The 26,508-nt window shown below is 37.5% G+C and overlaps 2 protein-coding genes across 3 annotated transcripts; one reads left to right on the forward strand and one right to left on the reverse strand.

Annotated features, from left to right (window-relative positions):
- Window positions 1–1,559: 1,559 nt before the first annotated feature.
- LOC132152046 (protein lifeguard 3-like) lies at window positions 1,560–9,514 on the forward strand. 2 transcript variants are annotated; one of them, XM_059560694.1, is made up of 12 exons: window positions 1,560–1,975; window positions 5,209–5,429; window positions 6,656–6,726; window positions 6,893–6,957; window positions 7,072–7,125; window positions 7,208–7,258; window positions 7,497–7,536; window positions 7,691–7,728; window positions 7,985–8,072; window positions 8,164–8,259; window positions 8,340–8,393; window positions 8,514–9,514. In XM_059560694.1, exons 2-12 carry the CDS (start codon window positions 5,213–5,215, stop codon window positions 8,661–8,663), a joined length of 924 nt encoding a protein of 307 aa, XP_059416677.1. In that variant the 5' UTR covers window positions 1,560–1,975; window positions 5,209–5,212; the 3' UTR covers window positions 8,664–9,514. The 2 variants fall into 2 exon arrangements, with proteins under 2 accessions (XP_059416677.1, XP_059416676.1); XM_059560693.1 differs by having other exon boundaries at window positions 1,565–1,967; window positions 5,200–5,429.
- A 2,254-nt stretch (window positions 9,515–11,768) lies between these two features.
- On the reverse strand, window positions 11,769–26,121 carry LOC132152047 (DNA replication licensing factor MCM6-like). Its single transcript, XM_059560696.1, has 17 exons — window positions 25,918–26,121; window positions 25,479–25,625; window positions 25,085–25,195; window positions 24,720–24,969; window positions 23,593–23,758; window positions 23,365–23,510; window positions 23,130–23,280; window positions 21,738–21,879; window positions 21,397–21,538; window positions 21,193–21,300; window positions 17,912–18,067; window positions 17,689–17,817; window positions 17,283–17,444; window positions 13,339–13,471; window positions 12,625–12,810; window positions 12,361–12,500; window positions 11,769–12,231 (listed from the first exon to the last, which is right to left on the reverse strand). Exons 1-17 carry the CDS (start codon window positions 26,016–26,018, stop codon window positions 12,109–12,111), a joined length of 2,493 nt encoding a protein of 830 aa, XP_059416679.1. The 5' UTR covers window positions 26,019–26,121; the 3' UTR covers window positions 11,769–12,108.
- Between the last annotated feature and the right edge of the window lie 387 nt (window positions 26,122–26,508).

Raw genomic sequence — 26,508 nt, forward strand, 5'->3', positions numbered from 1 at the left:
GGTCTGTAACATGATTAGCTATAAAAGCTTTGTCTTAGAGAAGCAGAGTCTCTCAGAAGTAAAGATGGGCAGAGGCTCTCCAATCTGTGAAAGACTGCGTAAAAAAATTGTGGAAAACTTTAAAAACAATGTTCCTCAACGTCAAATTGCAAAGGCTTTGCAAATCTCATCATCTACAGTGCATAACATCATCAAAAGATTCAGAGAAACTGGAGAAATCTCTGTGCGTAAGGGACAAGGCCGGAGACCTTTATTGGATGCCCGTGGTCTTCGGGCTCTCAGACGACACTGCATCACTCATCGGCATGATTGTGTCAATGACATTACTAAATGGGCCCAGGAATACTTTCAGAAACCACTGTCGGTAAACACAATCCGCCGTGCCATCAGCAGATGCCAACTAAAGCTCTATCATGCAAAAAGGAAGCCATATGTGAACATGGTCCAGAAGCGCCGTCGTGTCCTGTGGGCCAAGGCTCATTTAAAATGGACTATTTCAAAGTGGAATAGTGTTTTATGGTCCGACAAGTCCAAATTTGACATTCTTGTTGGAAATCCCGGACGCCGTGTCCTCCGGGCTAAAGAGGAGGGAGACCTTCCAGCATGTTATCAGCGTTCAGTTCAAAAGCCAGCATCTCTGATGGTATGGGGGTGCATAAGTGCATACGGTATGGGCAGCTTGCATGTTTTGGAAGGCTCTGTGAATGCTGAAAGGTATATAAAGGTTTTAGAGCAACATATGCTTCCCTCCAAACAACGTCTATTTCAGGGAAGGCCTTGTTTATTTCAGCAGGACAATGCAAAACCACATACTGCAGCTATAACAACAGCATGGCTTCGTCGTAGAAGAGTCCGGGTGCTAACCTGGCCTGCCTGCAGTCCAGATCTTCCCCCTATAGAGAACATTTGGCGCATCATTAAACGAAAAATGCGTCAAAGACGACCACAAACTCTTCAGCAGCTGGAAATCTATATAAGGGAAGAATGGGACCAAATTCCAACAGCAAAACTCCAGCAACTCATAGCCTCAATGCCCAGACGTCTTCAAACTGTTTTGAAAAGAAAAGGAGATGCTACACCATGGTAAACATGCCCAGTCCCGACTATTTTGAGACCTGTAGCAGAAATCAAAATTGAAATGAGCTCATTTTGTGCATAAAAGTGTAAACTTTCTCAGTTTAAACATTTGCTATGTTATCTATGTTCAATTGTGAATAAAATATTGGCTCATGTGATTTGAAAGTCTTTTAGTTTTCATTTTATTAAAATTTAAAAAACATCCCAACTTTTCCGGAATTCGGGTTGTAGTTTCAAGTACTTAATTTTTGGAATCTGATTACGTAATCCAGATTACATGTAGTTACCTCCCAGCTCTGTATATTGTACATTTGGTAAATAAACGTTTGATACTGATACTGATGCAGAAAAGTAGCAAGGCCAATTTAGCACCATAAGGTGTAAGGCAAAACGAGCTCGGCACACACCCACATGGGCACACACCCAGCTTGTAGCAGGAACTCAAATATGCAGCCTGGGTGTGTCTAGTTCACCATAAACACCCCTCGACAGACTTCTTACTTGAGTGTTTGAGGTGAAGTGTTACATAAAGAGAACAGACAGACAATGTTTTAGATATCATTTTAGTTTTACTCAGAGCCAAAGTATAACTGTTCTTGTATAACAGCTATCTTGTTCTGAGAATTATGTTTAGTTACACGCAAAATGTTCCAGGCTGACTCCACCTGCTGGTTTATAAGCATCTTGAGCACGTTACACTGAACGTCGATATTTGACGTCGTCAGCTGACTGCTGGTTTTACAATTTACATTAGTTGAACTGAAACCGAAGAAGGTGGATCATTGCGTCAACTCACGAATTTTTGGTTGAAGGATTATATCGCTAGATATTTCTTCCTCCAAGCTTCAGCATCGATCGTGTAAAGTTTTCTGGATTTCAAACAGCGCGTGGTAAGATTGTTACACTGTTTCATTTAACCATCACATGCTATTGAAATGCATTAAGTACCATCGGCTGCTTTTTACATCGATTGAGTAATCTATTATGCTTTAACTGTAGTAAAATAACCAGTACTGTTGGAAACCACGGTCACCATGGACATGGTAAATATTTGTTAGGGGGAAGTGAGGCCAAAATATGTGAATATGTTCAAGTACCCTAGAGTAAGTTAGCTATCAGCGTGACTTTTAGCTTGTTTTCATAAGTAAATAACTTAAGTGACTTCGATTCTATATTTAAAGATTAAATTATATCAGATGAATATGGTAGTAAAATAAGATTACACTTTGCCTGCTTCCTGACCTCTTAGGGACAGGATTTCTGGCACCTGTGTCTGTGTTTCATATCCTCTGAGCTGCCTGCTAAACATCTTCACACACATTCATCTATGACGCCCGAGACCGCTGTGGAAGTAGGCAGCTTACTCGATATTGAAACACAGCCTGCTTTTCAGCTCAATTACATTAACACCGTTTTCTATTCAAAACATATATAATATTAAAAACATATTCACTGTGCCATATCGACCCTATCAGGAAAAGAGAGAATAAGTAAACCGTGAAAGTAACTTTATCTCTGTAGAACAGTAATTTGAATATGGCTGATAGCTAACATTTTGCCAAATTCCAGTACTAGGGTGGACCAGTAAGAAAGTGAAAGTGTCATTTTTTCCCACTTTAAAAATAAAAGCTTGCTTAGCAGAGAACATAATGATGTAACAATGTATGGTAAGCATGGTTGAGTAATACTGACAGTGTTGAACTGATACAAGAATGGAGACATTCTTTTCCAGTCTGGCTTGAATTGCACAGCACCCTCTGTTTTTGTAATCATTATAATCAGCTTACATATCACAGGGGTATATAGAGAGTACTAACACATGCTTGGTCTGAAAGTAAATAGTGACATTAAACCTGGTTTTATATTGTTCGTGGAGTTCTGTCACATATCCTGGAAAATGTTGGTTCATTTAGTAACGGCCTTTGACTCAGTTTAGTTGCTGTCTTAAGTAAATTTGACAGTCACTCCTTTTTGAACATGAAATGCAGAAATGCCCTTTCCCAGGATACTTTCATTAAATGACAATCCGATTCACCCGGTTTAGACTTTGAATTGGGTTGTATAAGATTTTCCTTAACAGTTGTGAGTCACATGACCTCACTGTGTGGTCCTGAGTGACCTGCTTTACATTTGTTTGATAACAGGAAGTAATGATCCTGGTGCACAAATAATGTATTTACACATGCCAGAAAAAAATTCTAATTATAATAAAATTTTCAAAATGTCACTCCCTAACCTGAACAAAGGAAACATAGTTGCTGAGGAAAAACTATGTGTGTTCACAACTACAGCCCTCACTGTAAGGCCTTTCATGGGCTGTGCCTTGTCGGCTGTTTTCAGGAAGACTGTTTAAAGTGTGGTTACTGGTTAGTGCTTTTTTCTTTGATCAGTACTGTGTGCGTGAAAATAGCAACTTGACATTTGAAGCTTTGGTACTCCCAGATCCCCAAAAAATCATCAGTTCATATCTTTCATGCACGTCATTGTAAGGATTAAAATGGAAAGAAACCTTTTAAAACGCAGCATGAGTAGACGTGCAGTCACGGAGTTAATTTATGTCTACTAATCAGTTGTGTGCATCTGGACCTCTCAAACCCCTACACAGCCACATAATAGTTCTTAATGGGAAAAGGCAGAAAGGATATTCTAAGTTTAGTGCTCCTGGAGAAATGTTGTCCACAATTATTGAAATCATTTTACATTTCCGTCTGAATAGTTTTAAAGGTCCCGTTCTTTGTGATGCCATGTTTTAAACTTCAGTTAGTGTGTAATGTTGTTGTTAAAGTATAAATGATATCTGTAAAATTCTAAAGCTCAAAGTTCAATGCCAAGCAAGATATTTTATTTAACAGAATTCGCCTACATCGAACGACCAGTTTGGACTACATCCCTCTACTTCCTGCAGTAATGACGTCACTAAAACCGTTTTTTGACTAACCTCCGCCCACAGGAATACACAAAAAAAGGGGGCGTGGTCTTGTTGCGCTCCGACGGAGAAGAGAAAGAGTTGCGTTTGTGTTTGTCGCCATGTCGTCGAAATGCTGTTATTTTCATCTCGGAGTCCAATCATCTTTGTTTGGGCTTCCCAGGGGCGTTGTACTTCGAGATCAATGGTTACAAATTATGTTTAACTCTGTTCCCGAAAAATTATAATCCACATGTAAAACTATGTGCAGCACATTTTGCTGAGGACAGCTTCCTCAATCTCAATCAGTTTAATGGCGGATTCGCACAAAGATTATTCTTGAAAGATGGAGCAGTTCCTTCTTTGTCTGGAGAAGGCATTGTTTATGGACCACAACCGGTAAGTGTATTTTATTATTTAAGTTGGTGCGTTTAACAGTTTCTGTAACTTATTACACAAAGGGCAACGGTGTTTAGCTTTGTTAACTAGATGGTAGGGCTGTGCAAAAAATCGAATGCGATTTTCATGCGGATCTCATCAGTAAAGGCGTTCTGTGATTAGAAGTGATCTCCAGCACGTGCGTTCAGATCAGGATTGCCAGGTTTTCAAAACAAATCCTGCCCACTTGCTTCTCAAAACTACTCCAAAACTAGCCCAATCGCGTTTCCAGGAGGGCAGCGTGCGCTAATCTGCTGTCGAATCACAACATATGAACCGCTGGCACAATCAGAACTCGTTATATATTTCTGAAGGAGGGACTTTATAGAACAGAACAAAGAAGTCATCAGCCCGTTTTTATGACAGTGTAAACAGAGGTATACAGACAATTGAATTGTGTGAAAAATACTGTTTTTTTTTTTTTACACGCGAAACATAAACACATGTTATATTGCACACTGTAAACACAAAGTTTCCAAAAAAAAAAACGAAAAACGTGATCTTTAAAAAATGAATCATTACAGAGCTGAATTTCTGACACTTGCTGTACTATATGAATGATTTTATCTGCTTTTTATCCACTTCATTAACTAAATTGTAGAACGATAATTTTTGAATAAGTGAGAACCAGTAACACCACTGACAAATTTTGTAATTAGGTTGATTGTTTAGTATAGAGAAGTTATTACAAAATCAATAATGTTGTTCATTGATATATTGGGTGTTTTCTGCACTTTAGTGGCACAAATGGTCACTTTGGTATCTCATCTACCCAACAGGTGGTAAAGCAGCATGTCAAGGTCAGATTTCCCTCCGAGTTACGATGATTCCCGGCTGCTCTCTAACCCTCAGCCTGGATTAGGTTACCCTGCTTCTGCCCCCCCATATGGCTTCAACGCAAGCCCGGGACAGCCACCTTACCCACAGCCCAATGATCCATACCCTGGACAGCCTCCGAGATACTCCCCGCCAAGTCTACCTGTCATGCCAGTCATTCCTCCTGGTGTAGGTAAGACTATTATTTCTAGTATCTTGTAAGCCTTAATTTTTTTACTTTTATTATCATAGAGTCATGGTCCTGAAATATTTAAGAACTATATTTAATGGCCTGCTGATTAGGTTTAGGATCTGGTTTCTTACTTAAACAATCCATTGTTCAGGAAATTGAATTTTAGCAGATCATATGCAGGCCATCATATTCAATGGTATTGAATCTTAACTGAAGTCACCATTTTTGGTAATGCAGTCCCTATAGGCTAGCTCTAACTAGATTAGTGTTGATAGGCAAGTGATGTGGTGATTCATTAGATGGCTCTCTGGAATACTTGATTCTGATTGGTCTGTCGCAGCATTCTAATTTTAATGACACTATATAATTCACTGTTGTCCCTGACAACTGAATGCCTACGTATATATCTGTGGTAGTTTCATGTCTCTTTCTCGTAATGTAATAAAACCATTAAAATGTCCATTTATTTATTTATTTGCTAAGTAGAAGGATAATGGACAGCCAGCTGCCATTATCACAAATGCTCTTCAATGAGACCAGGGTTTATTTTGATTGTATATTAGCCCCCTAGTTGGGCATTTCTACTATGAGCACTTTTGGAACTTTTAGAAAATAAGCTTAACAGTTTTCAAACTCTCACTTGTTTATTAAATTTGTTCACTAACACAGTGGACAAACATGCATCTCGTCTCATGAGAAATTTTCACTTCCTTTTCTGAAATTAATGAAAATTCCCATCACATCTCATCATTTATTGGTTTAATAGTGACATTAAAAAAAAAAATCTAAGAGAATTACAAAAAAATTCATTCGCTTTGGTTTTCTATGCCATATTTGCTCATTTCAAAGCTAGCAGTACACAATTCAATTAATATTTGCACACTTTGTGCATAATTGGACAAAACTGAAAATGACACAAAATCAAAGCATATTCGTTTTGCAAGTGATATTTGATTTCTCTTTATTTTCTTCCCATATCACGTCATGTATTTTCTTCACAGGCATGCTATTCAATGGCACTGTAAGCAAATATACTAACTTGGAAAACCCTTTATTGGGACAGGAAAGTTATCTTTTGAAATAGTTTAAGTATTAGTAATGGTTTATGATCCTCTGTGCCAGAGGTCGAAGAATCTCCCAGTTATATGATGGGTTATTTACACAGACTGATGTGAATGATGTTGTAGATGTATATGTAGTTTTCATAGAACACATGATTGTTACAGGAGACAATGAAGGATTTACCACAACAGGAGGATTCGACGATATCAGTGTCCGTCACTCTTTTATACGGAAAGTAAGGAACCATTCTTCTGTAATCTGCATAATCTTAATTAAGTAAGATAGATTTGAATGGTAATGTTACTCAGTCGTTGTTTCAGATGAATGGATTTTGTGTGTGTATAATGGAAAGTAATTTTTCTGAATGGATGAGTTTGGAAAATGGTCTTTCTGTCTTGCAGGTTTATCTGATCCTCGCTTCTCAGCTTATCGTCACAGCTGCCATCGTGGCTATTTTCACATTTGTGTGAGTCTCTGTTAGGGGGGTGTGGTTACTTTCTGTGCTTTGTGTTCACACAAAATATAGCTTGTTCAGGTAGGTTTTGTCATTAAACTTTCATTCGTGTTTTTATTCACACAGGGAACCTGTAGGAGCGTTTGTGAGGAAAAATCCAGCCATTTACTGGGTTTCATAGTAAGAATGAGACATTCTTAATGAGAATACAAATGTAGTGAAGTAGAAGAATGTGAATGACTGTTGAAATATATTTTTTCAGTGCGGTCTATTTTGTCACACACATCGTATTGGTTTGCTGTCAGGGACCCAGGTGAGATGATTGCCCCATTTTCAGAATAAACCAAATAATAAAAGGATCAGGTGGTGATATTTTTAACTGCTCGTAGTTTAGTACTTTGACACGGTAAGAATGAAGACACAAAAATCATACCAGACAGTATAAACAAAAATAACTGAATCTAAAAATTAGATTGCAAAAAGAGCCTCTATAAACATGAGATGTAATGTGAACCAATGAATTTAGCCCTGTCCTTTGTCACACATATTAGGAGGCGTTTCCCGTGGAACCTGATCCTGTTGTCCATTTTTGTGAGTTGAAAGATTTTAAGTCATTCTAAAGGAATTAAGATGGATTGTAGCCAAACCTGTAATGGGCAATGTTGTTTTTACATGTAATGCTGCAGATATTGCATCAAGGATGCTAAAGTCTCTGTATAATATTTACTTTTTTTTTCTTGTTTAGACACTGGCCTTATCGTTCATGACTGGAAATATAGCAAGGTGAGACATGGTGCACACTATATGTTCATCTCAGTGATGAGATACAGTGGGTGGAGAAATGAAACTTTTATTTTAAATTATAATATTTTACAGTATTACTGTTTTCACTGTATTTTTGATAAAGTAAATGCATCCTTGGTGAGCATAGAGACTTCTTTAAAAAAAAAGACAAAAATCTTATAGACCCCATACTTAGTTTATTTTGCTAATAATAATTTAGAATTATGAATATTACAATGTAATTTTTTGTTTGTAGCTATTATAGCACTAGGGCAGTTTTCCTGGCCCTGGCCATCACTGTTCTTGTATCTGTTGCGGTGACAGTGTTCTGCTTCCAGACTAAGGTGGGCTACACATATAATATATCCACCATCTCCGTGACTTTACATTATTTTGTTAATGTGTGTGTTAACATGCTTTTCTGTTCTTTTATAGGTGGATTTCACTAAATGTTCAGGTTTTTTCTGTGTCCTCGGAATCGTAGTGTTTGTGACTGGCATCATCACGGCTATCGTGCTGTCGTTCAAATATGTAAGCATGTGTTTGCATCTTGTATTTGCACAGAAATTGTCATTTGATCATTTAACTGACTTTTTCACCGTTTGTTTCAGGTCCCATGGCTTCACATGCTCTATGCAGCAATAGGGGCCATTGCATTCACTCTGGTATGTCTATAGACTGCATCACATTGAATTCACCTTTTCTTGGAATACTTCAGCTCTGCATAGGAAAATTGTTTACTCGTTCAATCCTAAATCTACTTTTGTGTGTTTTTAAATGATTAGTTTCTGGCCTATCATACCCAGCTGCTCATCGGAAACAGGAAGCTCTCTATTGGCCCAGAGGAGTATGTGTTTGCGGCTCTCTCCCTTTATGTTGACATTGTCCAGATCTTCATCTTCCTCCTGCAAATTATTGGATTTGCAGAGAGATAGAAGCTTCAAGCTGGCTCATGGACCTTTTCTTTACCATCATAATGGCTTTAATGTTTATGCACTATGCAGTGTCTTCTCAGTCCAGTTCCGTGCTAAAATCTACTCAAATAATTGCAAAAAATATCTAGCTTTATACTAATGGAACAACTGATAAGGGAAGAATATAATTTCCATGATTTACTAATCATATGCATATATTCTGATAAAATATGAGTGATATTATATAGCCAATACTGGGTTCTTGGTCCCATGTCATAGAAATGGAAGCTGTCTATTAGAAGTGGATCTCTATTATGAAAATTTCTACTGAATTGATTTAGATTTGCATTTTGGTTGAGGGTTTAGCTTTTCTGCTGTGTACATACAATCTAAAATGTATTCCAGTTAATGAATTTAGAGTATTTATTGCAGATATCTTTATATACAATAGAAAAGTCTATATCTGATTTTTTTTTTTAACTTTGGGAAATGTCTTCATGAATTTATTTTTTATTTGATACTAAATGTCTCAGATTATGTGATGTACAATGATGCCTTTTCTTTGTTTAGATACACCATGAATAAATAGGCATAAAAAGTGTTAACTACATTAACGTTGTATATTTGAGTTATATAAACAAATTGAACCTGTATTTTCTGATACAGTGTTCTCATGCCATATTTTGGTCAACAATGTGTTTAAGGTTTCTATTCTGTAATCATTGTTATTGTGAGGATAATGACAACAAAAGCAACATTAGTATTATTTAGGTGATATTAATAGATAATAGTGGTTGCTTATAATGTTCTGTATGCATATGAACAAGCAAGGTGATGACTGCATCAAAATATATAAAACATTTCAAACAGGCTGTACTGAAATCTTCATCAACTCCTCACCCACAAGATCAAAAGATCCATTCACCATAATAAATCAGCTCACTGTTTCAATGGAAACCCAACCGTTAAGTGCACAATAGAGTCATTTCAGAAAGCAGAGCTTTCACTGCATCCTGGTGGCTGGTGTATATCGCTCTCTCTCGTAATCTCCCTCGTTGGCTTTCTTCATTCTCTGTCTGATTTTCAGCTGCTTCAGTCGGTTCTTGTCCACCTGTCTCTTTGCCAGAATAAAGCCAATGATTCCAGTAGGCAGGCCGAGCATCCTAGAAGAAAACATCTCAGTGTCAGTAGTCTGAAATACTTTTCAATACTGGTTTATTCTGACAGTACTTACCATGCATACCCAACTTTCATCAGTGGATTTTTGGCCTTTCTTTTGGGAATGTACTCAGGCCTGTTACCTTCCTCCTCTTCTTCCTTCTCCTTGTTTTTTTGTTGGTTGGTTTTATTTTCAGGTTCAGCTGCTTTCTGTGTGTTCATAACTTTTGGAGACTCTGTCTTGGTGATGGTTTGTAAAGCGTAATGTCCGCAGTGTAGAGCTCAGCTGTGTAAAACATTCTCCTGCAGTCTGAGAGGGGCAGCTCTCGACTCAAAGGGAGATCTTCTCCACAATGTCTTATTTGATAACTTAAACAAACCTGAAAAAAGGATGTTAAATAATGTATAATCACATTAAGCCCACATTTATTTTTCATGCAGGTGCATCCTTACCTTACTGAGCTACTACTAGATCACATATATAGTGTTTTGTTAAAATACCATTCAGTAACAACATAGATATGGATAATACTAAATTTTATATTCGGCAGATGCTTTAGTCCAAAACCTGAACTGGTGTTGTACACAAGCAATATTGGTCTAAGTACCAGCATGGCTGTGATCACATATGACCTCGTTCCTAACGTTATAGCTTTAAACATTTATGCTTTTATTGATCATGTAGACTGATGAGATTTCCTGAGATTTCCTGAAGTAGTGGCATCCAATCTTAACTCTTACATACGAGATTCTGAGTACATGTGTAGTTAATCTTCCCAGAGTTCTCATTAGCCAAATGTATCTTGAAAAGTTGTTTGCATTTAATCAGTTGACAAGTACAGTATATTATTGCTGCATTCATTTATTATGTGCATGTCAAGCTATCAAAGTGCACGCAAGGCAATTCAGCAGAAATGTAAAATAGTAACAGTGGTTTAGAATCATATTTCAAAAGTAAAAATGATGATGTATAGTCAATTCCTTCAGATGTGGCATGATTTATTATTAAATTATATGTTAACATGTTTACCTAGTACCTACCTTGCAAAGTCGACCTCATCGGGTTCGGACAGGACGCAGCCATCTTTGTTGTGAAAGGAAGAGGACGCGCGTTCACGTGGTTTGTTGACGCGCTCATTGAACAAAAATACATTTGTTGAGAGACACTTTTTTACTCTTATGGGAAGATGTTCACTTTCTATCCTGACCAAGAGGAACAGTACTTTTACTTGATTACTTTACTGGTCAGACTGCTGACCAAATTTCACTTTCATAAGTGTAAATTTAGCAATAGGAAACCCAATTATATGGTTTCGTTGACTGAAACGAAGTATATATATATCGACAGTTTCAGAGATTCGTTTAATTAGAAAGCTGTAGGAACTTTGAAAGCTTGTGAACGTTAGATTTGATTTTTATATTTTTTATACGAGTAACGTATATATATATATATATATATATATATATATATATATATATATATATATCCTATCTTTGTTTTGAACGTTAATACCCCTGGCGACTTTTTATTTGTTGTAAATTATTTACCCTCTTCCCTTTTGTTTTAATTTCCCCTTTCTTCTTTTTGAAGGTTTCATGATAAAACACTGTTACTGTACTTTGAATAAAAAATGAATACATTTGGGATTTCTTAGTGAAAATTTACACTTACATCTTTTTTTGTTGTTTTACATACCTAGCTTACATATAATTTAATAAAAAACAAAATAAACCCCACTAATATTTCAGTTGCTTTTTTCGACTTATTTAATAAGTTTTAGTTAATTTTAAGTTAATGTACTGTAAACTTTAAAATATATATGTATATAAAAAACTTAAGTGTAGCCAAAATTAGACATTTTACATTTTTTGTTTATATATTTATTAATATATGCAAATGTTCCTTTAAAAAAAATAAAACTAGTTTTTTCAGCAGACAAATTCATGTATTCAAATTTATTGCATAACAAACACAACTTGTAATAAAACATTATAAACTATATATGCAAAACATTTTATGCATGTCCATCACTAACATTCTGAAATGTTCTAAAACATGTTCTAGAATAAAAATAAACATATTTACAAAGAGCTGGTTTTTGCAAAGTCACAAATTCTCTTAAAATTAAGATAATAGCCATCCTTATGAAGCAATGCAAAAACAGTGGGGAAACAGCTAAAACCAGAGCAGAAGCAATTTACAAAAAGAGAAGAGACTGAAGAGGGACACCGCCACTTCCAGATCACCATCTATCCAACAATCTCTTATCTGGAGTTGATAGAGCAGAGAATGTAAAGGTAAAAAAGTCTAGTCATCAAATGTGTAGTTGGGGTTGACCACCAGCGTAACGTCTTCCTCCTGAGATTCTGTTCCTTTGGACTCGGCAGACCCTTTCAGCCCAGACTGTGTCAGCGCAATCAAAACATAATCCTGATGAAGAAAAAAGTGAATAGGTTTTTTGTTGTTGTTGTTGTTGTTATAATGCATAATGTAGCCTCCACACAACATATTCAAATTACACAGAAAAGAGATTCAAATCACATGAAACCGTTTCCTTACACAGTGAACCAGTCTGTAGATAATTTTCTCTATCATTGTCTTCTTATTCATGAGTTCCATTTCTGAATCAATCTCGGATTCGATTTCCTTCAGGTACCAGTTCACTACTTCACTCTTCTTAAGTGCGGTCTCGTCCTCGGCTAGGAGAAATGGCACAATACAAATTAGATTCCTGTGGGCTGTGTTTGTCTGACCTTGTCATGTTGTAGTATTGTTAAAAGCGCATAATAATGGCTGAAATTACAGCTTGTACAGAGTGCTCACCTTCCTCAGCGTGACGCAGATGTAACACCAACAGGTTAGAAATGCGTTTATACTCCCCAAATGACAGACGCAGTGAAGGTTTAGTGCTTTCTCCGTTGACTCCATGACCATTAATACCATTTGTGTGCTCATGACCATTCACTTCTCCATTAACATCTCCATTCACACCGTTATCTGCATCATGCCCTAAAAAGAGCAAGAAAACAGAAGTATGTTTAAATCAATGGTACTTTTTGACTCCAAGACCCTTCTATCTAGGCTTATATATACCTCTGGTACTTCTTTTGTAATAAAAAAAACATAAATACGATATTAGTTTATCACTGTACATATTTTGTGTTTTTTGTAGCATTTTAAAGGCATATTCCACCCAGAAATGAGAAGTCTGTCATCATTTTCTCACCCTCATGTTGATACAAACCTGTATAACTTGCATTCTTTTGTAGAACGTAAAAGATCATTATTTTGGGGAATGCTGATAACAAAACACTTTCTGTTCCCAACATTCTTCAACAGAGGAATGTAAGTTAGACAGGTTTGGATCGACATGATGACCAGCTTTTCAATTTTGGGTGCACTGTTCTTTTAAGTAAGAATAATATAACACAATTGAAATAAGACATATTGGGGCGCCTAGTTGATAAACGTTGGTTGCTGTACTAGACTGATTTCTCAAAATGACTTAATTTAGAGAGAAACAGAGGATTACTGTACCATTCATCTGATTGTTGTCTTCCTCCTCCATGGCCTCCTCTTCCTCCTGATCCAGATTAATATCAGGAGTCTCGACCCGAATGATGGACTTATTAAGCAGCCTGAACGCTTCTTTGACATGCTTTGGCTGAACCTAAAAGATAGAAACAGCGAGACAGAAATAAGGAATAACTGGTGACATGTTGTTGAATTATTGAAAAAAAAACTGTATCCCCAAGATGATAATGTCTCTAATCTGTGTCTCTACTAACGAAACTGTTCCACCTTACTACTAAGAAATGTCTTTTAGCTTTTCACTTACAAACAATTTCATTGAAAAAAATAAATAAATCATGGGGCAGTGCTGACAACAACTTTTGGTATGTGTATGTTTTGTCTCTGTGTGCAAGTGTGTGTCTGTAGGGAGAGAGAGCGGAAGAACCAAAGTGTGCTTTTCACAGATAACAGATAATTTAGTTGGAAAAACAGAGAAAATTGCTTGTCATTTTTATCCTGTTGTTTGTCACACTTGTTTGCTCAGTGAGTGTCTTTCTGGGTTTTGGTTCAATTGCTGTTGTATGTTTCAAGGACCTTTAGAAATAACTGAAACAATTTGGTGAATTGATATGGATTGACTTTTGAGAGACATGAACTACTAAATAGCTTCACATTTTAGAACGTTTACAAATACATAATTAAAATCTAAAGTTTCTATGTTAAAGGGATAGTTCACCCGAAAATCTAAATTATGTCATTAATAACTCACCCTCACTTTGTTCCAAACCAGTAAGACCTCCATTTATCTTCGGAACACAGTTTAAGATATTTTAGATTTAGTCAGAGAGCTCTCAGTCCCTCAATTGAAGCTGTGTGTACGGTCTACTGTCCATGTCCAGAAAGGTAAGAAAAACATCATCAAAGTAGTCCATGTGACATCAGAGGGTCAGTTAGAATTTTTTGAAGCATTGAAAATACATTTTGGTCCAAAAATAGCAAAAACTACGACTTTATTCAGCATTGTCTTCTCTTCCGTGTCTGTTGTGAGAGAGTTCAAAACATAGCAGTTTGTGATATCCGGTTCGCGAACGAATCATTCAGTTCACCAAATCGAACTGAATCGTTTTAAACAGTTCGCGTCTCCAATACGCATTAATCCACAAATGACTTAAGCTGTTAACTTTTTGAATGTGGCTGACACTCCCTCTGAGTTAAAACAAACCAATATCCCGGAGTAATTAATGTACTCAAACAGTACACTGACTGAACTGCTGTGAAGAGAGAACTGAAGATGAACACAGAGCCAGATAGTGAATAATAGACTGACTCGTTCACGAGTCAAGAACCTTTTCTGTCAGACGTGTCCGATTCGAGAACCGAGGAGCTGATGATACTGCGCATGTAGGGGTGTAACGATTCACTCGTTTTCTCGAAGCATCGATTACAAACCCTGTCGATTCATATGCATCGATCTTGAAACATGATTTTTGAATCGTGAATCACCGATCTTGGACAGTAATCGATTCAAAATGCTAAGAATCGAATGAATCGCGATTTCTATAGCGATTCAATGCTTTCAAAATGTATACACATTAAATTACTACACGCACGAATTAATGGAGACCTTGAAGAGTGTTCATGAATCGTGCCTCTTATCTGTCCTTCACGCGCTCCACTGTTTACCGACTGAGACTGTCACAGGATTGCGCTCCGTTCGTCTCTGACGCAGCTGACGTGTGATCTATAGGACTCGTGGCCAGTAATGCTAACGTGAAGTAGTTTTACTTTTCTGTAGTTTGTCAATGGCTCTCTGCATCTTACCGACGGAGTTACCGAAGCCGTCGACAGCTGTATTTATTGCATGGACGGAGCAGAAATGTAAGTGTCTAAATCATACGCACAGATCCATTGAATGATAAATGTTTTTAAACAATGCGGATGAACCGAATATACGAAGGAAACTTTTAAAATTAACCACAGCATTAACAACGACCTTGAAATAAGAGCGCGAGATTTATCTGATAATCAGATGCATGAAAGTAACGTTTGTTTCATTAGCAAACAGACATCTGGCACGTTTTCTCTCAGAATCATTCGCTGATGGAGAGGAAAAGTTAAATAGAGATGAAGACGTTCTCACACTGAAAGAGAAGCGATCTCGCTCTCATAGACGTGCCAGGCTATATCTGCAGCTAAACCGAATAAAAGCAGAATGAACTGATGAAACTAAAAAAAACCCACAAACAATTGAATGATGCAGTGCTAATTGACATTTATTACAGTACAGAAACTATAAAGTATATTTTCTACCTTATTCTGTGCAGAAAATTTAAATAATTGCTAATTAAATGTAGCCTAGTATATAAAACAATCATAAAATTGCCATTAGGAAAAAAATATCGATTACAAATGATTGATTATTGTCCATCAGTGTATTTGATTTATTACAGCTAATTAAAAGTAATTAAAAAAGAAGATAATTCCTTGTAAAAAAAAATAATAATAATAATTATTATTATTATTATATAGGCTACGTACAAGAAATGATTGTATTTGACATTTCTGTCACTTCTGAAATTATGGCTACGCCCCTGGTGTGACAAAATGTTAGCTTATACATAATACTCTTTAAGCTCTTTTTTAAAAACTTGGCCTACATACATTTTTACGTATGCCATGTCGCATCATTAAACTAGCATTTAACAATGGACAAAAGTTTTTTTTTTTTTTTTCTAACCTATGGTTCTCTAACCATAAATGCTACTGTAATTTGCCTCCTGACTAAGCATTTAAAGAATTTAGTAGAAGCATTTAAATAATCCCGTGAATGCACTTAAAGAATGCAGAATCGAATCGTTATAATCGAATCAAATCAAATTTAATTGTGAATCGAATTGAATTGAATCGTTCTAAATTTGCAAAAATCGTTCTTGAATCGAATCGAAAACCTATGAATCGTAATCGAATCGAATCGCTGCCTTGCCAAAGATTCACAGCCCTATGCGCATGTGTTGTGTGATTCAGTGTGAAGCAGACCGACACACAGAGCATCTGAACCGAATTGATTCTTTTGGTGATTGATTCTGAACTGATTCTGTGCTGATGTTATGAGCCCAGGTAAACTGAAGGCTTGAATCAAGGGCAATCATCGCCAATGATGCCATTACGTCGGGCACAAAAGAACCGGTGAACCGTTTTCTTCAACCGGTTTATTGAATCAAACTGATGAACACCGAGCCGAGCCAGATAACGAACAATAGACTGACTCGTTATCTGGCTCGGCTCGGTTTTCATCTTCAGTTCTCTCTTCACAGCAGTTCAGTCAGTGTACTGTTTGACTACATGAATTACTCCGGGATAATGGTTTGTTTTAACTCAGAGGGAGTGTTAGCCACATTAAAAAAGTTAACATCTTAAGTCATTTGTGGATTAATGCGTATTGGAGATGCGAACCGTTTTAAACGATTCAGTTCGATTTGGTGAACTGGTTCAAGAAGATCCGGTTACATCGAGTGATTCATTCGGGAACCGGATATCACAAACTGCTTTGTTTTGAACTTTCTCACAACAGACACAGAAGAGAAGAAAATGCTGAATAAAGTCATAGTTTTTGCTATTTTTGGACCAAAATATATTTTTGATGCTTCAAAAAATTCTAACTGACCCTCTGATGTCACATGTACTACTTTGATGATGTTTTTCTTACCTTTCTGGACATGGACAGTATACCGTTCACACAGCTTCAATGGAGGGACTGAGAGCTCTCGGACTAAATCTAAAATATCTTAAACTGTGTTCCAAAGATAAACGGAGGTTTTACAGGTTTGGAACAACATGAGGGTAAAAATGTAATAAAATGTTACTAACATTTTTAACTAACATTGCTATTTATTTCAGAGATTAGCTGACCAAAACGATTTCAGGACACAAAAATCATGCTTTAGTCTTTCCCTTTTTTTCTTACACACCTCATCACAACAGTGCATCCTTGCCATGCTCTCAGAAAGACGAATCAAGCTCTCCAGCTGGCGAACTGTGATTCTCCAGGCTGATTTAGTGACTCCGGAGCCATCCCGCTGTCTCAGACGCTTGTACTGCTCCACAATGAATTCCTCAGACTCCTTTGAGATCTGATACCACACACACACACACACAGATCGAGACACAGTTAAGAAATAGCTGAAATTGTGACAATGAGATCAAATGCCTACCGCCAAACACCAGTACATAAAAAAAAAAGGATCAACACACAAAAACGAGCAAAATATTTTTGGTTCAAGCATTTCTACAAAAGCTTTTGCCTGTTTTTTTGTATGCATATAATTTTTCCTAATTACATCATGAAGAATGAAGATAAATCTTCCTGTCGCTCACCTTTGGCTTAAATTGGCGAGCGAACAGCATGTATCTGCGAATCTCATCTAGACTGTAGACACGTTCAACAGAATTTTGAATTCTGGAGTGGAGATCCACTATACGTCTGGCTATGGCATAATCGGTGACCTGAAGGGAGAGACCGAGGGATTTACTAACAGTCTAACAACGTCCTGCTGTATCCACAATCATCTTCATAGGCTGTGGCATTGTCTGCTCATACCTCATTGCAGTCATCTACCAGGATGAAGAAGAGATCAAAACGTGACATGATGGGTGCCGTCAGATTGATGTTCTGTTTGAGGGATTTGGAGCGGTCGTAACGCCCGCTCACTGGGTTTGCTGCAGCCAAGATGGATGTGCGAGCATTCAAAGTGGCCTACAATTTAAACAAAACAAAAAAATAGAATCTTTTATGGAACTATTATAAAATACAACAACCATTATGGTTAGGGTTATGCAATATACCTGTTGAAACGATAGTGTGCGCTTGTATGATGGTATAATTATGGTATTACAGTTTATACAGAAATATGGATACTTTTATTACACCAATGCACCAATTCAGAAGGCCATTTTTAATCCCCCGGAGCCATTTGGAGTACATTTTATGATGGATGGACGCACTTTATTTTGCTTCAAAATCCACCATTGACTGCCTTTATAAAGCTTGGAAGAGCCAGGACATGTTTTAATATAACTTTGATTGTATTTGTCTAAAATAAGAAAGTCAAGAGCCCCAACTGCACGTTGGACTCAGAAAATTGGCGGAACATTGGCGGGTGGCCTTCTGTGTGAATGCAAACACATCCCAGGATTGATTCCGGGATTGATCCTGGGTCGGGGACCTTGTAACTAGGGATGGGCGTTTTCCCCAAATATCACATTTGAATATTTGAGCTCACAAAAAACGAATATTCGAATATTCGTTTATTTAAATTAAGTTTAATGAGACAGACGTTATTTTTCAGCAACATTTATTGTTTCCGTCATTTTGAAAAAGCTTACACACAATAAGCTTGAACATTACCGATCGTGTTTTGTAGCTGAAAACCTTTAACAATGTGTGCAAACAAACAAAAGTATAGATTAAAAGCAAAAAAAAAAAGTGAACAAAGAAAAAAAAGTAAGGCAGCCTGCAGCAATTAGGCTATTGTAGAACGCAGCCTACATTTAACTTTGAAACTTTTAAACTGCCAGCAAATCTTTTTTACTTTTTTTCTATTGTTTTATATGTTCTTGTTAGGAAATACGGCATTTAAACATGATCGGGGGAAAGTCGGCTCCTTAGTCTGTTAACAATAAGGCCGGTCGTGGAGAAAACACGCTCTGACGGCACAGTTGGCGGGACTCACAAATAACGGTGTGCTAAGCGAATAAGTTTTGTGAAGCGCTTCGTGTTTTCGTTTCACAACTGAATGGGATCCTCATCTGGTGGAATACATGGCTCCAGCAAGAACTGTTCCCACTCATCTCGGCTGGACTCTCTGTAATCATCGCTGAAGAACTGGCTCAGCCTTTTCCGACGAGTGGGCATTGCATCCTCTTCATCATTGGTGAAGGCGGCAGCATCCGCACCACTCGCATCAAGGAAAATGTTCTGATAATGTTAAAAAAAGTTTTTTTTTCTTACTTCTCTCATGTTTTTATTGAGAAACCTGAGATGTTTGTGCCGAGGGTCTAGGGCAGACGCGAGAAGAGGAGTTTTCACTGCATTCTCCAAGTTAGCGGTGTTTATTCGTGCTTGAGAGATGCCGCAACAAGGTCACTTTCTGTGATTCTCCACGGCATATTTGAAGCACTGTAGAAGACCGCAGTTCTTAGGGGCCGTACACATATCGCTTCTTTTGCGCTCTCAAGTTCTTTATTTCCAAAGTAGGCGCGTGGTATGCGGGCTCATAATGGAAGCGACGGTGCGACGTGCCCGTTTTTTCCAGGCACCTCATCGAGTTAAAAACATCTCAACTTTTCAGAATGCCGCAAGCGCACCGGGGGTCATGTGACAAGAACTAACCATTCAGCTTCATCCTTTCCCGAAACAACGTTGAAAGCTCAGCCAAGATGAAGGAACAGCTGATCATAGCTGTATATGGATTGCCATTTTGAAATAAATTTAGTAGCAGAGCTACTGAAAGCGATTTTTTGTGCTGCAAATCCATTTATCCTTTGCTGAAATTTCTGCGTCTTAATGGATAGAGCGCGTCATTGATGCTTGGCAATGGAAAGAAGGAGAAAGCGGCTTGTCTAGCATTTTCCACGCGTTTCATTCATTATTTTTTTTTGCTTGCATACATCTTCAAATATGCCGTGGAGAATCACCGAAAGTGACCAAATTAGGTTTTATTGTGAACCTTTTTTTTTTTTTTTTTTTTTTTGCAAAATTCGAATATCATTTTTATTTATCGAATAATTAGAGCAAAATGAATATTCGAATGTTCGACTATCCGTGCACACCCCTACTTGTAACATTGCTGGGTTTAGTCCCGGAATGAGCACTGTGTGAACAAAAGCCAAACTAATACCATAAAGGGTGTGTCGTAGTGATCGTAGTGATGTCGCGAAACTTTTTTACCAGGTGTTTTGAAGGCAGATCAACATTTGCGACGAAAAACATATGTATAAACTGTAATGAAACAGAGATCAGTGTATCATTTTCACGTGTTATTAAGCCTTGCCACTTGCCAATTTAACCATTCAAAAAACGTTAAAGCATTCAAACACAAGACGCTGAAAAGCTGAACTGAGCAGCTGGTTACTCGCACTGTGCTCGGTGTAATCCATTACATATCTTTCTATCAAAGTTATCTGATATTATCAAGATGAATTTATTCTGACAGTTTAACTCTTGAGTTCTTGTCATATTTTATTACCATTTTGTAAACTATAGCAAATAAACTGATAATGTGAGAAATGTTGAAGGTTTCTGAATAAATTGTGGTTTGACTGTATGTTTAATTTTTACAGTGCTATTTTACATTTAATTATTCGGTTTCTGTACCTGGAAACTTACAAACTTGAAAAAACTTAAACACTGTGTAAATAGCACAAACAAATAAACAGAACGAACATACAAATTAAACACTTTCAAATAGGGCCCACTGGTACAACCTGCACCAGGGCCCTGCTAACCCCAGCTACGGCCCTACTTACAGTACAAACCTTGTCAGTGAACTATGAGGGCAAAAAAACAAAACAGAAACAAAATAATCGTTCATTAATCGTAATCGAGGTAAAATGTTAAATTAATCAAGGTTTTGATTTTAGGCCATAATCGTCCAGCCCTACTGAGGATGACTTGAGGGTGAGTAAATCATGGCTTCATTTTCATTTTTAGGTGAACTATCCCTATAATGTTCACCGCTGAAAAAAAACCTGGATGTGTCATTATATTAGATCCACCTCAAATAATTACCTTATCACATTTTTTTTAATCCAAACTGCTAGTACAAAAAATATGTCACAAATGCGAATATGTGTCCTATAAATCTGCATTTTGACCCTTACCTTGACCCCTGCTTTGGTGATGGAGATGGTCTGTTGCTCCATAGCCTCATGGATAGCCACTTGGTCTCTCGTTTCCATCTTATCAAACTCATCAATGCAGCAAACACCCTATGGACAACAATATCAAATCAACAGGGATTTCAGTGACTAAACATATTGGAATGTACAAGGGTCTTACACAAATCATTTGTAAAGATAACTCACATTGTCAGCCAACATGAGCGCTCCGGCTTCGATGACAAACTCGTGTGATTCCTCATCTCTCACCACAGCAGCTGTGAGACCGGCCGCGCTGGAGGCTTTCCCGCTGGTGTAGACCGCACGGGGACTGAACTCCTCAACATGCCTGAACAACAGCCAAACTGTGAGAACTAATACATCTTTAAACACAATTTGAAAGAAAACGTCACCAATTTGAAATGTCGTTCTAATAATTGAAATGCAAGTTATTAGCTCTATAATTCCAACTCTAAAAACACTGTTCTATCCTATAGTTTTGAACCTGTTCATGAATAATCAATAATTAAAAGATGAATAAGTCTTACTTAAGGAACTGGCTCTTGGCAGTGCTGGGGTCTCCCACGATGCAGACGTTGATGTCTCCTCTCAGAGATGTGCCCTCCATGGTGGTTTTGGGAACACCTCCAAACAACATGAGCAGAATCCCCCGCTTAACCTCATCATTACCTGAAAACAACAGATTCCATATCAGAAATAAAAATTTACTGTATCACACACACATATGATTGTTTATATTAACAGGTCGACACAACTACATTTGGTTACACGACTAAAAGTAATTTCAACGGACAGATCAGGAAGAAATAGCACTTTAAAGGGTTAAAAAAAATCATTAAGAGAAATCCACATGAATCAAGCAATTTAATCCAAGTCTTATAAAGAGACACATATAACATACACAGAGCACATCAAATATGGTAAACAGCAGCTAAAATGTGTTTGCTTGACGTGCCAGAACTGCTTGGTTCATATGGATTAATTTTACAATATCTTTATGAATTTTTTAAAGCATCAAAGTTTTGGGAAATTGGGCTTCATATGGAGGAACAAAACTGTCAGCATTTTGTTTTGTTCTCTCTCCGTGCTCGTCACTAACCACGCACACTGACGAACTACAACACCCGCCTGCACGACTTCCAGTTCCCCACAGTCAGCAGAAGTTGAAAAAAAAAGTGTTAATTACATTTGAAATCTGGATATTTATCTTACAAAAACGCATGGATTTGCTACAGGTGGCCTTTATTCACCCCCCCGAGCTGTTTGAGGGACGTTTTATTACAGATGAGCGCACTTTATTTCACGTCTTCTGAACAGTTGACAACAAACACCCACTTACACCCATTAAAAGGCTTGGAAGAGCAAGAACAATATTTAATATACTTTTGATTGGATTATTTTGAAAGAAAAAAAAGTCACATACACCTAGGATGCTTCGAGGGTGAGTAGAACATGGACAAATTTTCATTCTCGGGTGAACTAACCCTTTAATGTTATTTGCATATTTTACTTTAAATTTTATTTCAAGTAGGCCTAATTCAATAAGGTCTTATCAGAAGGGCATAAGGACCCAGGGGAGGCTTTAGCTGCTGCAGTCACAAGTCTATTTACTCTGGAGTGTCATTCTGTACATACTTTCTCAAAATGCGGCAATCCAAACCATTGAATGTAATCATGATTCAGGTAAAAGTTTGCTTCAAGAATGACCACACTGCTGACATGATCTTAGCGCTAGCACACCCTGAGCACATGTGAGCTATTTGTGTAATCGGCAAGGCATATCGGCATAAATCGGTTCAAATCAACTTTTGCTAATGTTTACATTTTGAACCTTTATCGGCCGATTCCGATAACTTTCTGATAATATCGCACATCCCTAATTTTGATTGCAAGACATATTGTTGTTCATAGTGACTAACCGTGAATGGTAGGGAAGAGGCTGGTGCAGAGGTTGTGGTAGAGGTTTTTATCTTGACTCATCTCAAACACCTTCTCCCACTCCTGGACCGTCATCTGTTTCTTGATACTTTCTGCCGTCTGCTCCTCATCCCTGATCTCCTTCCCGCCAAACTACAAACAGAGACATCCCATTAAAATAATCTGATATAACAGAAAATGAGACCTTCATGCCATAATGGTGGGTTTCACTCTTACTCTGGGATTGGTGGGGGCTACGTGGCATGCCAAAAATGCAAGTTTGTAGGAAAGTTCTCTGACACCCAGTGCTTTAAGTCCACGAAGTCCCTCATTCTCGTAACCTTGCACCCCAGCTGTACGAGAACTAGTCTCGGAACGCACACCTGAAACAAACATAACTGCATCTTCAGACTTGTAACAATTGTATAAATATCAGTGAGGGCTGACTGGATGAAAGATGTGTACCTGGTGTGGCCAGTTGGGATACATCTGGCACAACAATGAGGGAGCCAATGAAGTCACATTTGTCCCCGGCCTGTGCCGACTCCACAGCCTCAGCCCGCAGGATCACCTCCATACTACGAGGAATGGAGCCCCGTGGCAGCTCAGCCTGTGTCTCCTGGATGCGTACCTGGAATCAAGACATCTAAGTAAAACATCTAAATACCCTCATAACACTTTAAAACACAGTACAGCAATCAACAATGGCACAGGGCTAGTATGATGAAATGTCAACCCCTCAATCATCCTGACAAGAGTGCATCAGAATAGGAAAAGTTTTAAAAATATAACATTCAAGCATGTGATATTGTTTCCTGGCTCTTCCTATATAGGGCTGTACGATTAAAGCCAAAGTCGCAATATGGCTTAATGCAGTCATCTAATTGCAGAGACTGTGATTTAATTACATAAACATATGTGGTCTTTGTTTCAAAGTGAAAATATTGATGGTGAAATATAACAATAGTAATATTTTTTGTTTCATATTTTATTTAATAATATAAATTGTTGTTATTTTAAATTATATGTACTGGTAATCATAACATTTTTGGCCAGCCATAAAAAACCAGCACAGCAAACCTCGAGCTTTTTTTAATTGCATTTTAAATCAAAATTGCAAAGTTTTATTAGAAATATCACAAATAAACAACAGAAGTTGTTCAGCCCTATGCCACTTAGAAACTGACATTAGAAACATCTGTTGAATCACCTTTTTATATTCAATATTTACCGATTTAATTATTTTTCCCCATTCACTTCAGATATGAATGGCCAAAGCTATTACATTTGAACTTTATTTATTTTTTAAGTTTAAACTTAACATTTATTTCTTAAAATTTGTAATTGCAAATTACCATGTAAAAAAATACCTTTTTTGTTCACTTTACTTGTGTGTTGCAGAAAATATTTGGCAGAAAATTTTCTAAAAGTCTAGCCAACAGAAAAATATCCTTACCGATGTGACATCATCAACTACAAAACAGAATTTTGAACTTTACCTATACATGCTTTGCACTGTAATTTCTCTACCTTTTTATGACAGGAAAGGGGTTTTACCAAAGAACATAAAAATGTACCCCTTCCTGTCATACCTTCTGGAAGTCGATGAATTTGGATTTGTTTGTATCCAGGAGAAAGCGTCTACGGTTGTTACACACAGGGTTGCGGCAAATGCTGGGCTGAGTGTATTTAAACTGCTGCTCCACATCCTTTATCACTCCTTGACAGTCCAAGCACAGGAAGGTCCCGCTCACCAGCTCAGGGTGAACCGGGTGAGTACGAACAACCTGGCCGCTGATGCGCACAAGTGAGCCAACCTTCACCACGGTCAACTCACGGATCCTGCAAGGAACCCAGAGCAGGAGCACACTAGTTAGGAAGGCATCTGTTCAGAATTGACAGTATTTTCGTTTGGAATGATTAATTAGTCATCACAGTGTCTTATAATTCTCTTTACTTGTGTCTAGTTGGTAGATCCTGGAAGGCAACATAGAATTCCTTTGAGGTAGGAACTTCTCCGTGATCCCGAGCAAAATTACGCACAGCATGGCACAGGAAGGGGTAAAGTCTAAAACAAAACAGAACCAAAAGTTTTTCTTTCTACATGCAGGTAAAAACAATGTGTTATCAGTTTCATAAAGCAGTCAAAGCCTGTGCAGAATGTTTGCGTCAATTTTCAGTACATACTCATATTACACACACTACTACACAATAACTGCACATCTGAGATTATGGGTTATATCGTAATGTTTTAAGCGTTAATAATTACATTACTCAACAGTAAGATGAACACAGCAAAGTATATGGTTGGCTAAATTCAAAAACAATGTATGAAAGCGATTCTTTCACACCTGTAGAACTCTTCCTGGATGGCTGTTGCCAGTTCTTGATTAAAGCCCTCCAGGTCTGTGAAACTGACCACGAGTGTGTTCCTTTCCGGCCGGATCAACTCCTCTGCGTCTCTCAAGTACTTCACCTCTCCATCACTATTCTGAAACCTGCGGAACCATACACAAAACTATTACTAGAAAATTCTGATCACAAAAAAATACAATATACAAATCACACGTGCATGTGTCACAAAAGGCATGTTCACGTGCACAAGTATACTGTTCAAGCAAACATAATAATTATATAATTTCGTATACATATATACATGTAACGTTAGTTTAACATGAAATCGTTAAAAGTTAATGATTTATAAGTATTATTGTTATAATTAAATACGGTTACCGATAGTGTACCATTTCGTGATGCTGAAGAACAATAAGGGACAGCTCATTTACTCACTCTTCCAAGAAAGCCTGGAATAATTTTTGGCATTTTTCCGCCAGTTCGTCCTTGATCATCTGACCAGCATTCGGATTTGCTCCATGTTCCATAAGATCCATTTTTGCAATAAACTGTTATTACAAAGTTATAACAAAAAATGTACTCTCGTCCCGTCTAGCACAAGAAGCACACGAGCCGCTGTTTCAGAAGTTTTCGCGCGACATGCAGTACCATGTGATCATTTTCGCGCCACCAGGAACCAATCAGATTGTTGGTTTTCGGTGCTGCAGCTCCAATTGGACAGTTGTGGCCAATCTTTTTCGAGCTTTCTGTTGGGGGCATGGCATCAAGTGAGGTTAGACAGTTTCAATAAAGATACTTAAACTATAGAAAAATGTCAGGAGTTTAAATAAAATAGGAAAAGTATTTGTTAATAAGAAAGTATAGGGGTTACCCAAAACAGGTGACAGCGTCCTAGAAGTTTGATTGATCGGGTAGACCAATAGTGCATAAAATATAAATAATAATCCTGCTGTTTTAACGTTTCATAATATTTTTTAATTAAGTGTCTAAAACTTGTTAAGTTGGCAAGTTATTACGTGGCATTAT

This window comes from Carassius carassius, chromosome 10, assembly GCF_963082965.1.
Source record: "Carassius carassius chromosome 10, fCarCar2.1, whole genome shotgun sequence".
Taxonomy (NCBI): domain Eukaryota; kingdom Metazoa; phylum Chordata; class Actinopteri; order Cypriniformes; family Cyprinidae; genus Carassius; species Carassius carassius.

Excerpts from the sequence above, each read along its gene's own strand:
- LOC132152046 (XM_059560694.1), top strand. The coding sequence starts at position 5,213 with ATGTCAAGGTCAGATTTCCCTCCGAGTTACGATGATTCCCGGCTGCTC. Across the intron at positions 8,073-8,163 it reads TGTTCTGCTTCCAGACTAAG|GTGGATTTCACTAAATGTTC; the intron begins GTGGGCTACACA and ends GTTCTTTTATAG. Across the intron at positions 8,260-8,339 it reads TCGTGCTGTCGTTCAAATAT|GTCCCATGGCTTCACATGCT; the intron begins GTAAGCATGTGT and ends CGTTTGTTTCAG.
- LOC132152047 (XM_059560696.1), bottom strand. The coding sequence starts at position 26,018 with ATGGATCTTATGGAACATGGAGCAAATCCGAATGCTGGTCAGATGATC. Across the intron at positions 23,759-24,719 it reads AATTCATCGACTTCCAGAAG|GTACGCATCCAGGAGACACA; the intron begins GTATGACAGGAA and ends TCTTGATTCCAG. Across the intron at positions 21,880-23,129 it reads CCTCTTCCCTACCATTCACG|GTAATGATGAGGTTAAGCGG; the intron begins GTTAGTCACTAT and ends TGTTGTTTTCAG.